This window comes from Leuciscus leuciscus (genome assembly GCF_965113295.1).
Source record: "Leuciscus leuciscus genome assembly, chromosome: 15".
In the NCBI taxonomy this organism is placed as follows: domain Eukaryota; kingdom Metazoa; phylum Chordata; class Actinopteri; order Cypriniformes; family Leuciscidae; genus Leuciscus; species Leuciscus leuciscus.
This window is the reverse complement of record NC_138739.1, coordinates 7,438,226-7,455,866: the sequence shown is the minus strand read 5'-3', so window position 1 is coordinate 7,455,866 and position 17,641 is coordinate 7,438,226. Positions and strand designations below refer to the sequence as shown.

Below are 17,641 nucleotides of genomic sequence, written 5' to 3'. Positions count from 1 at the left end.
AACTGCCTCGAAATGCTGGCAGTAGACAACGCGCTGACGCGTTTTTGTCCCCAAATAAAAGGTCACCACGTCTTGGTCCGTTCGGACAACATGTCTGTGGTGTCCTACATAAATCGCCAGGGCGGCATCAGATCCGAGAAACTGTACAGGCTGGCAGAACGCCTCCTGGTATGGGCTCAGTGCAACCTGCGCTCGCTCAGAGCAGCGCACGTGCCAGGGATCTTGAATATAGGACCGGACAGACTGTCCAGGAACAATGTTCCGGCAGGCGAGTGGTCTCTACACCCACAGACAGTCCAAATGCTGTGGAAGAAATTCGGCAGAGCGGAAGTGGACCTGTTTGTGTCTCAAGAAAACGCTCACTGTCAAGAATTTTTCTCCAAGAGCAGGAGCGCGCTGGCCCATGTGTGGCCCCGCCGCCCGCTCTATGCTTTTCCCCCCGTCTCTCTCCTGCCTCAGGTGATAGAACGGATCAGGGAAGAAGGATGCTCAGTACTGCTGGTAGCACCGTTCTGGAAAAACCAACCTTGGTTCCCAGCCGTGATGCAGTTAGCGAGTACTGCCCCGTGGCCAGTACCAATGAGGAGAGATCTCCTCTCACAGGCCCGCGGCTCGATCTGGCATCCTCACCCGGAACTATGGTCCCTTCATGTCTGGGCCATCAACGGGTACATGTTGGACTCCCTAAAGGAGTATTAAACACGATCACGCAGGCTAGAGCTCCGTCTACAAGACGACTCTATTCTTCGAAATGGTCAGTGTTTTCGGGCTGGTGCACAGCCCGTGGTGTGTCACCCACAAACTGTGATGTGACGGAGGTGCTTTCCTTCCTACAAGAGCTGTTGGATGGGGGCAGGGCCCCCTCCACGCTCAAAGTTTATGTGGCGGCTATAGCAGCGTTCTCAGAAACAACGCTTGGTCAGTCAATAGGAAGGAACGATTTAGTCATCCGCTTCCTTAGAGGAGCTAAGAGACTGAATCCTCCCAGACCTCCCTCAGTCCCCGTATGGGACCTTTCTACGGTTCTGGAAGCCATGAAAGGTGCGCCATTTGAGCCTTTACAGTCAATCGATTTGAAACACCTGTCTTTCAAAACGGTGTTTTTGCTGGCTCTCGCTTCAGTGAAGCGCATAGGGGATCTGCACGCGCTCTCTGTGAGCGCGGCGTGCATGGAGTTTGGGCTCAATGACTCAAAAGTTATACTCAAACCTAAGCACGGTTATGTTCCAAAATCCCTCAACACACCGTTTAGGGCGCAGGTTATCTCCCTGTCAGCCCTACCGGTCCCTGATGAGGAAAGAGACGCGAGCCTCCTTTGCCCAGTCAGGGCATTACGAGCTTATGTGTCTCGCTCGTCTGTTTTCAGACAGACGGAACAGCTCTTTGTTTCGTTTAGCGGACGTTCTAAGGGACTAGCCGCGTCGAAACAGAGCCTATCCAGATGGATAGTTGATGCTATAGCGCTGGCATACGCCTCCAAGGGCATGCAGTGCCCTTTGGGTGTCAGAGCGCACTCCACGAGAGGCGTGGCCTCTTCATGGGCCTGGTCAAGTGGGATTGCCTTGCAAGATATTTGTATGGCGGCAGGCTGGGCCTCCCCGTCTACATTTATAAGGTTTTATAACCTAGAGGTTCCCGCCCTGCAGGCCAGGCTGCTGTCGGTCTAAACTACCAGTATTATCTGACCTGATGCGATCAGCTCAGAATGCTGCGTTTGCTGAGCACAGCTCAATGTTCGACAGTATAAAGCTGGGCAAACTGTGTAAGACCCACATTTTCCCCATCAGTTCAGGCCGTACCCCGCCCTGTCTGTATGATGAAATTCGCGTCCCATCGACGCTACTTTATGTGGAAAAGTGAGGCTGCACCCCTCCCTCTTCCCGGACTCCCTGTGAGTTCACTGAGTGATTGTGCACTATATGTACCCCGGGCTTTCGCCCTTGGGTCTTTGGTGTCAGATCTCAGCATGCACGGCGTTTTACATTGGGTCCCCTAGCGTAAGATATCTTACGCAGTACGAGAGACCTCTCGTAAGAGAACGTACTCGGTTACTAACGTAACCTCGGTTCTCTCTAGAAGAGGGAACGAGTACTGCGTATCTTGCCGTGCATGCACACGCTCTGGTTGCTTCGATGATGAAAAACCAGATAATAGCTGCCTGCGAGCGATATTTATAGGCCTAGACCTCGCCCATTTCGGCGGGACGTGACGCAGCGGGCGCGAAGTGCCCTGATTGGGTCTGACGTCACGCCAGGCCTCGCTCGATAGGCTGCTGCAGTTGCCGCAGAGCAGCCAATAGGCGCGCGAGCTGTCTCGCCTATGTCTGCATTGCTGCTGCAACGCGTTTTGCATTATTACAAAATTAAGGATAATTATTGGCTTCAATATCTCGCGGAAAAGGATTTTCCCCTAGCGTAAGATATCTTATGCAGTACTCGTTCCCTCTTCTAGAGAGAACCGAGGTTACGTTAGTAACCGAGTACGTTTTCTGTGATGGTCGTGTTTAGGTGTACGGGATAGAATATGCAGTTACGGTACAAAAATCATTATGGCTATGAAAAGCCCCCACCATAAAAAATGAAACCCCCGCATGGACAAAAAAAAATGCTGATTGAATCTTTTCATATAAATGAGATTTAAGACGACTAAGTACAGTTTTTCAACAATCTAAAGTTTTTGAACAGACATTGTTTAATAACAATTATACCTTAGGTTCAATTTAAACAAAATCATTACAGTAATCTTCTAAAAGATAAATAGAAGATGTGTATGTATTCAACTTTAAATATTTCATTTAAACAATCTTTTATTTTTAAAAGATATCATTTAAACTTTTAAGATTATACTTCTTATAAACTCAGCACCTGATATCCTGATCACTGAATTTGTGACTCTCTGACACACACACACACCCACACACACACACACACACACACACACACACCCTTTGGCTGGTGCTTTTGAAAGCTCCGCAGGTCAAACGCTGGTGTAAAGAGAGGACAGAGGGCCCTGATTTCTAAACATGTAAGATGATTTTTTATTTTCGTGAACCCGTTTCATACATTGCGTTGTTTCATAAGCTGTATGTTTTTTCTTCAACTCTCTAAACATTTAACTGATTGTTTCATAACATGTAGGCCTATGTTTTTTTTTTTTCTTCAACTCTATAAACATTTAACTCATTGCAATTTTTTTGTGAATCCATTTTATTTAAACTGGATAGTTGTACATTTATTTCAACTTTTTGTGTGAGGTTTTAGTAAGATCTTTATTTTATATTATTTATTTATAATCATTTATATTCTTTTAAAGAACAGAATGTTTTATGTAAGATGATTTTTTTATTCTTTTGTTTATCTAAAACTGAAAGAATTGGTTTCAGTAAGATGCTATTTTATATTATTGTATATTATATTATTTGTGTGAAATATACATTATTTTATAAAATCTCTGTTTCTCACTATCACTGTGCTCTGGAATGTGGAGGAGCAGAAGGAGGGGGATGTCAGAATGCGGAGGGCGCGCGCACCACTCAGGCCGGGGCTGTGCTGGAGAGGCGCTTTAGTTATCTAAACATGTGAGATGATTTTTTATTTTTTTATTTTCGTGAACCCGTTTCATTTATTGCGTTGTTTCATAAGCTATATGTTTTTTCTTCAACTGATTGTTTCATAACCTGTATGTTTTTTTTTGTTTTTGTTTTTTAACTCTATAAACATTTAACTGATTGCAATTGTTTTTGTGACTCCATTTTATTTAAACTGAAATGGTTGATTCAGTGGATTTTTTAGTAAGCTATTTTATTTAAACTTTTTGAGTGAGGTTTTAGTAAGATCTTTATAAACATTTCATTTATTTATAATAATTTATATTCTTTTAAAAGAACTGAATGGTTTTTCAACATTTGTGTGTTAGATAAACTTCCACAGTTTTCCCCTTATCAGTTTCACAGTACAGCCCGGATACGCTCAGGAATATGTAGGGAGGATCGTGTGTGTGATACCAACTTCAAAAACACACACTAGCTTTCATATTATTATAACAGTGTCTTCAAACAATTAAAACTAGCTGTCATATAGCCATGACGTATTATTTAATCAGTGTCTTCAAACGATCAAAAGACTTCAAAAACACTAACTGTCATGTTCAAAAGGCATCAAACTAGCTGTCAGATACCATGACATATTGTTATAACACTTTCTGTCAATATCAAAAGGCTTCAAAAGCCTTCAAAACCTTCTGTCAATAACCACATGATCAAGGGCTAGGAGGGGCAACCTGTCAATCAAAAGACATCAAAACCCGAAACTAGCTGTCAATAACATGATCAAAAGTCATACTAACTGTCAACCTGTCAATCAAAAGTCAAAACTAGCTGTCAAAACCCCTTTGATCTTCTTTGATCCCTTTGATCCTATGCCAAAAGGGGCGGGAAACCTGTCACCGGAAGGGGCGGGAAACCTGTCACCGGAAGGGGCGGGAAACCTGTCACCGGAAGGGGCGGGACACCGGAAGGGGCGGGACCTGTCACCGGAAGGGGCATGGTACCTGTCAATCAATCATTTTTTTGCCCTGTATACTTACTACTTGGGTGCAGGGGTGCCCTGCATGTGCTACACTGGTGGTGCAGCATTTGCAACAACGCTGCATGAAATTTGCTCTTTCAGAAATGCCGAATGGCCACAGGGGAGCGTTCCTATGGCAGAATATACGACGCAGTACGATTGAACCGTATCGATAAGGAACATTGATGTTAGTTTCAAAAGTGTTATTTTACTCAGATTCGCTAAAATACCAAAGTGTGGTAAAGTCTGCAATAAAAAAAAAGAAATCTCTTTATAAACTCAAGTATTTCTAGTTAAAATTTGAAATGTGGTTAGATCTGTTGGGTGGATAAACAGCTTCTGCTGAATGTTTGTGGAACGTTTTTTTCTCTAAGTACGATAAACTCCTGCATGTGCAATTTAAGAGTGCACGCTTTCACTGCGTGATGTAGCCTCTTATAATGCAGTGTGAATTCCCCCAAACATCAAGATATGAGGATAAAATCTGGATGACTTTTCATATCTTTTTACACTTATGTCGTAAGACCCTGTTAGGCAATATCACACGAGAAAGAGTGCTGTTTTTCCTGAACATCAGCATGATTGTAAATGTGATACTGATTTTATGTAAAAGTTCAACAAACAAAAAGTTAACAGTCTTAGACACAATATTGTATGTTTTTGCTCTGTTTCACAAAGAATATAGTTATATCATATAGGCTATAAACAAATCCACAGAAGAGCAGTCACACATCTCTGAGAAACACACACACACAGCAGTGTTTTGTTTGAATCTGTAGTTTTTAACGAATTGGGTGAGTCAAAGATGATTCAAAGACCCATTATTAAATGCAGTCACTTGCTTCGTTCCTGAATCAGTCGGTTGTTTTGAATGAATCGGCTCAATTAATTGACTTGATTTCAAGAAGGAAGTTTCAACTTCCACCCTATCCCACCCGGTACCTTCATCATCACTGTTTCTAGACAGCACTATGAACTATGATTTTATAATTTCTTCAATCTACATGGACTGTGCTATTCTAAATGTTTTTCTGTCAAGTTTTGTGGCGCATCGCCTCGGCCACCTCCACAGCACCCTCCATCCCTAGCTGACTTCTCCTGTTACGGCGCGAGGTCACGCCTACCGGGAGAGGGCGTTCTGTCACAGTATATTCAGTGTGTTTAGTTTTCATGTAAAAAATGTTACATAAAAGTTTAAATAAAATACCTTTATAGATGTAAAAATGGCCAAAAAAGGTACAAATCTATTTGACCATAATGGGAAAGTTAATTTGTGTCACTGCTGCAAACTAACCATTTTCTTCATCGGTTCACTGAAAGGCCACAATAGTAACTCTTAAAATGTCTGAAACACTCAGATTGATCTGAAACACGACTGAACTGTGATATTTATCTGGTCGTGACCTCAGTCACAGTTTCCGTTCACACATCCATCTCCTTTAACATCATGAGAATCAACAAGCTTTTGCTGATCTTACATTTATGGGCCAGTATGAAAACTAAGAGTAAACTATTGGATTAGATATCTGTATACTGGTGTGTTATTTAGTGTTGTGAGCTGTCAATCATATTTGATCATGTTTACATGTTTTGTTAACAATTTTGCTCAATTCATCAAAAATATCACGGACAGCTGACTCCTGGAGCTTTTCAAATTATGTTTTGCTCTGTTTGTGGCTTCTGGTTGGTGAGTTTTAAATGTGTTTATTATTATTATCATGGTACATTTTTTGGCTTATGAATATAAGAAGTACACTTAGGGTTTAGTTAAGAGAATATTTTTTTTTATTCAACAACAAAATACTGTTAAATGACAAACAGTGTACAATAACAACACTGTATACAAAGCATAGCCTATGTTATAAAAAAACTCACAGTATCAATTTACCAAAAAAACCAAAAAAAAACCCCAGAATTTATCATGCTAATGCAACAGTGCTTGTCCATCTCAAGGTGCAAAATATCTTCCAAAGCTTCTCTGATATATATTCTTGGCGAAAATGGCAGAGCAACTCCGATCATCACTCTTCACACACTACGCTCCTCTCACCTGCACACTGCTATTTACCCTTTTCCGGCTACAACTGAGTTCCACGGGACTTCAGCGCGAGACTACAGCTAGCCGTCTAAAACACTATTTAGGTGAATTTAAACAATGGCTAATTTGCTAAAAGCATCTTGTTGTCATGTAAGGGCCCTGTTCATGTTGGACAGACATTTTAATTGCATTTTGTGTCTGTTAACAGGCACAAAGACACTCTTTATGTATATGCCCCCATAACTGCCGTTTTAGCTGAGTGGGAGCTCTGGGCATTAGCTGTAGCAGCTCCGTGTTGCAAGCACCAATTTGGTTCATTTTTTTTATATATATATATATATATATATAGACAGTACTCACAAAGGTATAACGATCAAGATTAACTTAAAAATTTCCCGGAGTTCTCCTTTAATGTTCATTCATGAATTTTGTTGCAACAACACAGGCAAACATTATATGTGATTTAGTAGCTTTTGAGTCAAATTAACCCTGCAAAAGTATTTCCTTTTATTTTATCAGTACAAACATCTGTGTGTCTGGTTTGATCTGTCGGTGGATAAACAGCTTCTGCTGGATGTTTGTCGTCTCTGTGTGTGTCAGCAGTTTGTGGCTGAAGCGTTTCTTCATTTTCTCTCCTGCTAATAAGAAGCTTTCACTCCACACAAAACATCTTTACACTGAAATAAAGTGAATCCATCAACAGTCAAATAAGAGCCACAGGTCAGAGGTCAAAGATGATTGACAGCTCACAGCACTAAATAACACACCAGTAGATACAGATATCTAATCCAATATTTCACTCTTCTGCTATTAGTTTTCATTCAGGGCCAGAATTCATTTGAAAATGTAAGATCAGCAAAAGCTTGTTGATTTCCGTGATGTTAAAGGAGACGGATGTGTGAGCGGAAACTGACTGAGGTTGGGGGAGGATTCACACACAACCAGATAAATATCTCAGTTCAGTCTTTCAGAGCAATCTGAGTGTTTCAGACATTAAGAGTTACTATCGTGGGCTTTTCAGTGAACCGATGAAGAATATGTTTCTCAAATTAGTTTTGCTCTGTTTGTGTTTGTGGCGTCTGGATGGTGAGTTTTAAATGTGTTTTTCTGGTTTCAGTTGTTTCTGTTCTGATGTGATAAATTACTGGTTAAAATAGTCAGAAAGGATTAACATTCACTGTTATTCTCGTATAGAAACAAATAATGTGTGATTTTCCTGAGAACACTCTTATTTGAGATTAAAGTCACTTGATTATATAAAACTGTTCAACTATTTCTCATTTTCATTCATCATCTTTTGTCTTTGAACTTCTGCAGAATATTATTCACTTCACATTTACACGATTAAAAGTATTTTAGTGAAGCTTCATCAAACCAACATCAAATGATTTTAAAGCTTTAATCTGTGAAAAACTCTGTTCTTCAGGAGTGTTTGTTGGGCCAGTGTCAGTGATTGAGGGATATTCAGTCTCTCTAAACTCTGGTCTTACTGAAATGAAGGATGATGATGTGATTCAGTGGAGGTTTGGAGATGAATACATTTTAATAGCAGAAATCGATAAACGGGTCGACAGAATCACTGTATATGATGATGTTCTTGATGGGAGATTCAGAGACAGACTGAAGCTGGACAATCAAACTGGATCTCTGACCATCACAAACACCACAACTGAACATGAAGGATATTATAAACTACAGATCAACAGTGAGATCAAGAGGTTCAGGCTCTATGTCCGCAGTGAGTAAACCTTTTGAGTGATACGGTCCCACATTTGGGATTTGGAATGTTCAGTGATGATGTCACATAACTGTCAGATTCAAACTCTTCAGAGAATTTGAACTGCGGCGCAAACAAACATGGCGGCGCCATCTCACATTTTAAATCAAGATCATGACGGTTCGCCATGGAAACAATAATGGAGAAACGTTTTAAAATAAATGTCGCCTTGAAAAAACTCACCCAGTCAGAATCACACGTGAAAGGGTTAAATAGACTATTGGTTTCACCTGTTTTTAATGACTAAATTAAATTAAACTCTTTTTCTTTTCATTGTTTTATGATATTGTTTATTTCAGTAACTCTAAACTCTGATCTCAGTAATAGTAGTTTATAGTAATCATCAGGATTTTTAAATGTATGTAATGTTTGATAGAGAGCAAACGCAGTGTTGACAGAGCCGGGCTAATATGATCACACTTCCTGGTTCTAGTAAGAGCTCGAGCTGCTGGAGTTTGCTTGGTAACGCTTTAGATTACAGCCCGCAAAGAACTGCGTATTTAAAACTAATTTACAGTGGAACTTTCTGTAATTATAGTGTACCTACAACATGTAAAGTTTTAGGAATAAAGGGGTAATAACCAGAAGAATTAACAAATTATTTATACTGTCGGTATTTTAGAACTAAGCGTTACTTATTCTACTATTATAATACAACAATCTTACATTTGAGAGCAATATAGCGAGAACAGACACTGCAAACCTTTTTGTAATAACAGTATACCAATATATATAGACTTTTAAAAATTATAGGGTCCATATCTGTGCATTTATACAGGACTTTCTTTTAACAAAAGTGCACTGAGAACTAAAACTATTGCAACTTTTGCTTAAATACTGGAGAAATATACTCTTGTTCATGTAGTTACAGGGTAAGTGTGACTTCTGCGGGCTGGACATTTAAGTGGTGCTTGTTACTCTTTTCCTCCATTAAGTTAATACTAACACTTTCTTTTCTTTTTCTCTTCTATCAGATCAAGTTTGAATTCAAAACTCAGTTATTATGGATTGATTGATTAAACAAATTAATGTAAATATGAAGCTCAGATACTCAACAGCATTAGTTTTAGTGTGACATTAAACATTACAGTAAAAGTGTATTTTTTAGTTATTGTTCCATATATAAATCTATTTCTCTTTTCATTCTTCATCTTTTGTCTTTAAACTGCAGGAGAATATTATTAATTTCACATTAAAATGATTAAAAGTATTTTAGTGAAGCTTCATCAAACCAACATCAAGTGATTTTAAAGCTTTAATCTGTGAAAAACTCTGTTCTTCAGGAGTGATTCATGAGTCAGTGTCAGTGATGAAGGGAGAATCAGTCTCTCTAAACTCTCGTCGTACTGAAATGAAGGATGATGATGTGATTCAGTGGAGGTTTGGAGATGAAAACACTTTAATAGCTGAAATCAATGTAACGGCCGACAGAATCACTGTATATGATGATGTTCTTGATGGGAGATTCAGAGACAGACTGAAGCTGGACAATCAAACTGGATCTCTGACCATCACAAACACCAGAACTGAACATGAAGGAGATTATAAACTACTGATGTTTCCAGGAGAAATATTTTTCTCATCAAAAGCATTCAGAGTTTCTGTCTATGGTGAGTAGAGATCATTTTTCTTCTCCTTCAAATATTCTTATTTACTATTTACATATCATTTTTGAATCATTTTACAGTTTAAGATGACAGACCGTATAAAAACTCACTTGGAACCGAATATAAGATTGTTGACTAGATTTGATCATATCCCATAAACAAAAGAAATATATTTGAAATATATTTTCAGAATATATTTTGGAATATATGCAAATATTTGAAATTGGCCCAATAAATATATTTCACACTTAACATCATATATTTTTGTTATATTTCAGAATATATTTCAAAATGATAAATATAAGTGAACAACAATGCAAATATATTTCAATGTATTTGGAATATATGCCACATATATTTTTGACACTTTAAAATATATTTCAATTTTTTTTTTTTCTGTATGGGATTTCTGTGTTTTCAGAAATATTAGTTGATGTCAGCACTGATATTAGTGTTTATTGACTGATCTGATCTCAGTTTGATGTGTTTATTCCTCAGACTCTGTCCACTGTTGTGGTCCTACTGAAGCTGTGATCCGATTGGTCCTCTCTGCTCTGGTGGGCGTGGCTACTGTCATTATTGTGGTTTATGAGATCAGATCCAGAAGAGCTGAATGAGATCAAGCACATATTCACACATCAGGTACATGATTGATGATGTCATTTCTCAAAGTCTGATTTTGCATGTATAATTATCTATGAGATTTATTAATTTATGGCTTTTTATGTTAATCTTTTTTCAGGAAGTATCGAAATCTAAAGCAGAACGATGAACTTTAAAGGTTCTTCAAGTGTGTTTTTTTTTATTTATTGTTCTTCTAGTGTTTGTTTTTTTCATAATAAATACTGATGATTATTTGAGTTTATGCTCTCTTTCAGTGTCAGATTTTAACAGTGTCACTTTATTGTTTATATTTCTCTCAGATACAAAAAAATGAATAGAGAGACACACAGATCTCACTTTACTACTGCTGTATATTTGTCATATGTATTTTCTTGACTTTATCAATAAAGTTTCTCACTCTGAGGTTCAAGAGTCTCTCATGATTTATTCTGAGGAAAACAAACTTTATGTATATTTGAAATATTTCAGCAGTGTACCGTATACAGCTTTATTTCTACTTTTTTCTTATAGCCTATATCTGTAAAAACATTATCTAGTTTGTGTTTTTGCAATATATTCCAGTATAAACAACATATACAGCTAAAATATTATTTTTTAAAAATGTCATGGGTAAACAAGGGGGAAAAGGAAGAAAGAAAGAGAGAAAAAGAAAGGCATTTTACAACAAAAAAAAAACTTGTACCGTGTAATTTTCCTTGCTTTTAAGTTTTTACATTTGGATATTGTTTCTAAATATATTTTAATATCAATTTTAAATTGTTCAAAATTTGGCATTTTTTCATTCCATTTGACTTTATGAATATAGTAACAGGCAATCATAATAATTAAATCAAATATAAACAAAAGATTTTTATCACCATCAAGTGAAAAACATTTTAGTATAACATCAACTTCTTCAAAGTTAACAGGAATCACAGCTTTTTTTTTTTTGTAAGTAATTACTGAGTTCTCTCCAAAATATTTGGGTCTTGGGACACTCCTAAAATAGACGATTAATAAATTGTGATTAAAAAAAAACAAATATCTTCCATGTTCACTTTAAAACGCTGTACCACACCTGACTTTATTATGACTACATAAGAGTCCATGAAAGTAATGCTTGTACTTCCTCCGTGGTCCAATCACGTGCTTCGCAGAAGCCCCGCCCACAGCGCTGACTCTTCACTCGTGGTCTCCTCTGATTGGCTGCGTGTCCGGCCAATGAGTCTCAGCCATCTGTGCAGGAACACAACCGAGCCATATTTCACTGAGCATTAGCTCGAGCAGCATTCATTATTATATCAGGATCTTAATCTTAATATAGATCCTTTAACAGTGCAGAGATGCGGGTCGCTGCAGCCGTGTGCTTTATATCTGCACTGGCTTTCACTGTACATGCAGATGTGTATTTTAACAGTTTTGATGTGTTTTACTGATTATTTCACGTCATCTGAGCTTCACCACTTTGAGCTCCAGTCGGCCACAACGTCCTGTAGATCTAATCGATAGCAATCACGATGTGATAATGTGTTATGTGTATGCCAGGTTAAAGAGATGTGTTTTTACTCTAGATTTAAACTGACAGAGTGTGTCCGCTTCACAAAGCTAGGAAGACTATTCCAGTGTTTAGACGCTGAATAGGAAAAGGATCTACCGCCTCCAGTGTATTTTGATATTCCAGTTATTATCAACTGGCCAGAACTGTGAGACTGCAGTGGATGTGAAGAACTATTAAGTGATAAAAGCTCACTCAAGTACTAAACCATACAGGGCCTTTACAGTAACAACACAAGCAAACATTATACAAATAAGAGTCACAGGTCAGAGGTCAAAGATGATTGACAGCTCACCGCACTAAATAACACACCAGTAGATACAGATATCTAATCCAATATTTCACTCTTCTGCTATTAGTTTTCATTCAGGGCCAGAATTCATTTGAAAATGTAAGCTCAGCAAAAGCTTGTTGATTTTCGTGATGTTAAAGGAGACGGATGTGTGAGCGGAAACTAACTGAGGTTGGGGGAGGATTCACACACAACCAGATAAATATCTCAGTTCAGTCGTGTTTGATAGCAAGTGTTTTCAGACGTTTTAAGAGTTGCTGTCATGGGTTAAACTGAACCGATGAATAAAATGTTTCTCAAATTAGTTTAGTTCTGTTTGTGGCATCAAGTTAGTAAATTTTTTTAAAGCAACACCGTGTAAGTTTTGCTCTCGGGGTCCCCCTACAGTTGGGGAACAGTATTGTAGTAGTGAGGTATGCCGTAAAGCAGTCAAATTTTGTAGTTCTTTTTGTGCTCGGGTTACTACCCAAACCCGGAAGTTCCGTAGTGCCAGTAAAAGCGATACAGACCCTGTCAGGCTATGGCAGACGTGTCATTCAACCTATTGTAAGTCGATGTACCATCACAAGAGTCTTGGAAATATATTATGAAGGTTGAAAAACTCCATGGTGTTGCGTTAAAGTATTTTTATTGTCATGATTCCTGTCTTGTGTTCCTCTTGTCTTGTGTGCACTGTTGTTATTTCCTGTTCTGGGCCATGTTTTGTAGTCCTTTGTAGTTTTTCTTGTTTATTAGTCTCTCCAGGTGTTTCTGATTAGCCACGCCCCTTGTTATCTTGTTTAGCTTGTTGGCCTTTGTATTTAAGCCCTGTGTTTAGTTCAGTCTTTGTGAGTTCTTAATGTTGTTGTATTTTGGTTATTTTGTTGCTGAGTCATGTTCCCTAGTCTAAGTTTGTCTAGTTTTGAGTTTGTTTTGTTACGGTTTGTGTCTCGTGTTTTCCTCTCCTTGTGATGACGTCATGACTGTTTCTTTTCCTGTGTCTGAGTTTGTTATTAGGTCCGCACCTGTGTATCATTATACACCTGCGTCTCGTTGGAGTCGTTTCTGATTCACTATAATAAGGACGCTGAAGCGGAGCATGGCAGGAGAGAAGAGAACCAGCAAACAAGCTTTTCTTTTTCTTTAGTTAAATTACTTTGCTGTTCGTTTTATTAATATTTGTTATCTTCATATTATTTTGAAGTTTATTATGTTTCTTTAAATGTGATACGTGTTTCGTGAGTTTTTACATGTTTGTGAGTACAATAAATGTCAACGCAGCATACTCGTGTTTCACGTGTCCTTCTTTATGTTGTGAAACCCTTACGTAGCCATTTTTAACAAAAGGGTTCGTAACATAAATTGGGGGCTCGTCCGGGATATTGGATTACTTTAATTTTGTTTGATGAGCAGATAAAGGTTAGTGGTGCTGGGTGATCTCCGGGTAGGTAGAGTAAATCAGGGGGGCCGTGCTTAGCGCCGGTTCTCACTACGGTTTACTATTTATTGTTTTCTTTATCATTTTAGTTTGTTGTTTTTGGAGGTACTCTGGGGGAGAGGCTTGCCTCTTAACTGGTACCCTCTGAAGACTAGATAGGTCTTAGTTAGGTCTCGGTTAGGTAGGTTTAGGTCCGGAGTTGTTCGTAGCCTGCTAATTTATTATGTTTGTTCTTTGCTCATCAATTTATTATGGCGACGTTTGATTTAAATGCGTTTGTAAGTCAACCTAGCATTGCAGTGTTGGAAACATGTAGAAAGGACGATTTGTTCCTTATTGCTCGACATTTTGAAATACCTGTTTCTAAAACATTGCTTAAGAAAGACTTGAAAGCTTGTTTGTTAACTGGTTTAATTAATGATGGGGTGTTGTCTTTATTGGAGGATGTTCCTGAATCAGCAGAATCAGTTGCAGCTGTTATGGATGAGGAACAACTCCCACTGCATTCTTCTACCTCACTGCGTTCTCTCGCTGGCAATCCAGTTACGCCGGGTGCCGGTGGTGGGGTGAAGGTAGGACCACCACCTCTTTCTTTGCCTAAGTTTGAACCTTTTTCCCTCTCTACTGAAGAATCACCTGTACATCAGGGAGGTTTGCGTTTAAAAGTACGTTTAGCTCGTTTACAGCTTGAGACGCAAGACAGAGCTCAAGCACGGAAGGATGAGTTGCAGCATCAGCTGGAATTGCACCGTATTGATGTGGAGATGAAAATTAAAATGCGCCAGTTAGAGTTAGATCCAAAAAGATCTAAAAAATTTGCTTTCAAAGATGGACCTAGTTCTGAGGTTGAAGCTGTTGCATTAGTGCCAAATATTCCTGCGATACCTATAGTTAACTCTTTACCTGTGCTAACGGATTCTCTTGATCATTCGACTTCGTTTAATGTAGCGAAAAATATTGTAATTGTTCCACCTTTTCGGGAGAAAGAGGTTGAAGCTTACTTTCAGGCATTTGAAAGAATAGCATCTGCTTTGAAGTGGCCAACAGAGGTCTGGTCATTAATGTTACAATGTAAGTTAACGGGGAAAGCGCAAGAAGTTTGTGCATCTCTTCCGTTAGAGGAAAGTGTTCAATATGAGACAGTAAAAAATGCGATTCTCCGTGCCTATGAGTTAGTACCTGAACATTACCGACAACGTTTTCGCTCAACGAAAAAATCTGCTTCTCAGACATATGTCGAATTTGCCCGTGAGAAGGGTATACTTTTTGATCGATGGATAAAGGCGTGTAAATTCGCGGATTATCAATCTTTGTGTGAATAAAGATTGTTGCTCAATCTTTGTTGCTCATTGAAGAGTTTAAGAATTGTGTTCCTGAGCGTACTGCTTTATATTTAAACGAACAAAAGGTTACTACTGTGCAGCAAGCAGCTGTTTTAGCAGAAAAGTATGCACTCATTCATAAACCTGTGTTTGTAAAGCGTGCGAGTGATTTAGGATACACTTCACAAAGAGAGAATGAAGTTAATTCTTCTGACTTTAAAGTCAGGCCTAGTCCATCTAGCCCGAAAATGCGTAAAGAGTGTGGCTATTGTCACAAGGTTGGACATATTATTGCTGAGTGTCGAATTTTAAAACGAAAGCATGACCGTCAGGATTTTTCAGCTCAACCTCGCGGTTCAGTTTTAGTAAAAATTGTGTCTCCACAGACCATGATTTCAGTAGCTCCTGATGAGTGTTTTCAGCCTTTTGTGTTTGACGGTTATGTGTCATTGACTGGTTGTGTTGAGGATCAGAAAGCTGTGAAGATCTTACGTGATACGGGAGGATCTCAGTCTTTTATACTGTCTGACACTTTGCCTTTTTGTGCAAGCTCCGAATGTGATACTAGCACTATCGTGCAGGGAATAGAAATGGGGTTCATCACTGTCCCTCTTCATCGCGTCTGGGTGACGTCTGAATTAGTTTCTGGATGTTTTAATGTAGCGGCTCGTTCTTCCCTACCTGTGAAAGGTATTGATTTTATCATGGGAAATGATCTTGCTGGAGGAAAAGTGATGCCAGTTGTGCATGTTACCAAAATCCCAGTTACTGATCAGCAACCAGATGCGCTCGCACAACATTTCCCAAATGTTTTTGCTTCTAGTGCAGTTACGACACGCGCTCAGGCGAAAAGTCTCGGTAAGGGGAATGAAGTGAATTTAGGTGAGTCTATCTTTGCAGAGATTTTTGAGAAAAATGCTGTGACAGAGCATGTGGATGTTAATTCGATCCAAAAATCTGTTTGTCCCGATCCTGACATATTTTTGCCTATTTCGTGCGATGTTCTTACTGCAGCTCAGAAAAGTGATCATACGTTAGAGAAATGTCGTTTAAGTGCTGATACTAAAAAGTCACCTTCGTATAACCATCAGTTCTATTGGAACAACACTGTGTTAATGCGTAGTTGGAATGCTCGATTATCGAATGATGAAAATTCGGATGATTGGAACGTGGTCCATCAGATTGTGGTACCCTCGAAATTTCGACAGCATATTTTAAGCTTGGCACATGATCATCCTTGGGCTGGGCACCTTGGTATAAATAAAACTTACCATCGGGTGCTCCAGCATTTCTTTTGGCCTGGGTTGAAAGCTGATGTGTCTCGATATTGTAAGTCGTGTCATGTATGTCAAGTAGTAGGAAAGCCCAATCAGATTGTGCCACCTGCTCCACTTTGCCCTATTCCGGCTGTAGGTGAACCGTTTGAACGCGTCTTGGTAGATTGCGTGGGGCCGCTGCCGCGAACTAAATCTGGTTCTCAGTATATTTTAACAATCATGTGCACCGTCACGCGGTTTCCAGAAGCAATTCCGTTACGGAATATAACTGCCAAAAGCGTCACTAAAGCTCTAATAAAATTTTTCACAACATTCGGATTGCCGAGAACTGTTCAAACAGACCAAGGAACTAATTTCTTGTCAAAAATATTCCGAAATGTGTTGAAAGGTTTGAGCGTGTCACATGTCACATCCAGTGCCTACCATCCTGAATCGCAGGGGGCACTTGAGAGGTGGCACCAGACGTTGAAGTCCAGTTTGCGAAAATATTGCCTGGAGGCAGGGAATGAGTGGGATGAGGGAGTCCCTTTGGTTTTATTTGCACTGCGTGAAGCGCGACAAGAGTCACTTGGTTTTAGTCCGTCGGAATTGGTCTTTGGACATAATGTACGGGGTCCTTTAAAAGTACTGAAAGATGAATTTTTCTCTACTGGTGTGACTGAGAAACATAATGTGCTTGATTTTGTTTCTCGTACCCGTGAACGATTGCGAAATGCTTGTGCTGTCGCGAAAGAAGCTCTTTCTCGTTCACAGAAGAAAATGAAGTGTCATTTTGACAAGATCGCGGTTGTGCGTAATTTTACGCCTGGAGAAAAGGTATTAGTGTTGCTTCCTTTGCCTGGTTCTGCTTTAGCTGCGCGATTTGCAGGTCCTTATGTAATTAAGAGCAAGCTGAGTGACACTGATTATATAGTCCATACCCCAGAACGACGACGGAAGACACGTTTGTGTCATGTAAATATGCTGAAACAATATGTAGCACGAACTGTGAAGACTGATGAGGTGACTGACTTGTCCCAGAGTGAGGTGGCTGACTTGTCTCAGAGTGAGGTACAGCCGGTGTCAAATGTGGAACGAGTATCTTTGCTGTCCAGTACCATGGGTGCTGAAGAGGTAGATGATGGGTTGAAAATGTCAACGGAGATGTTCAGTGGTGGTCCTCTAAAGAATTCAGAGATTTTAAGAGTT

At 39.3% G+C, this 17,641-nt stretch overlaps 2 protein-coding genes across 2 annotated transcripts in view; both read left to right on the top strand.

The window, feature by feature from the left end:
- LOC309474954 (uncharacterized protein) overlaps nt 1–9,998 on the top strand; it is a gene marked incomplete at both ends in the record, with an annotated part of 214,867 nt that extends 204,869 nt beyond the window's left edge. Inside the window, one exon of the mRNA XM_082137573.1 lies at nt 9,664–9,998. Coding sequence (XP_081993699.1) covers nt 9,664–9,998 — 335 coding nt within the window. The remainder of the gene's footprint in view (nt 1–9,663) is intronic.
- The window catches only part of LOC309474953 (uncharacterized protein), a gene marked incomplete at its 3' end in the record, with an annotated part of 266,525 nt that overhangs the window by 42,557 nt on the left and 206,327 nt on the right, over nt 1–17,641 (top strand). The window lies entirely within an intron of this gene.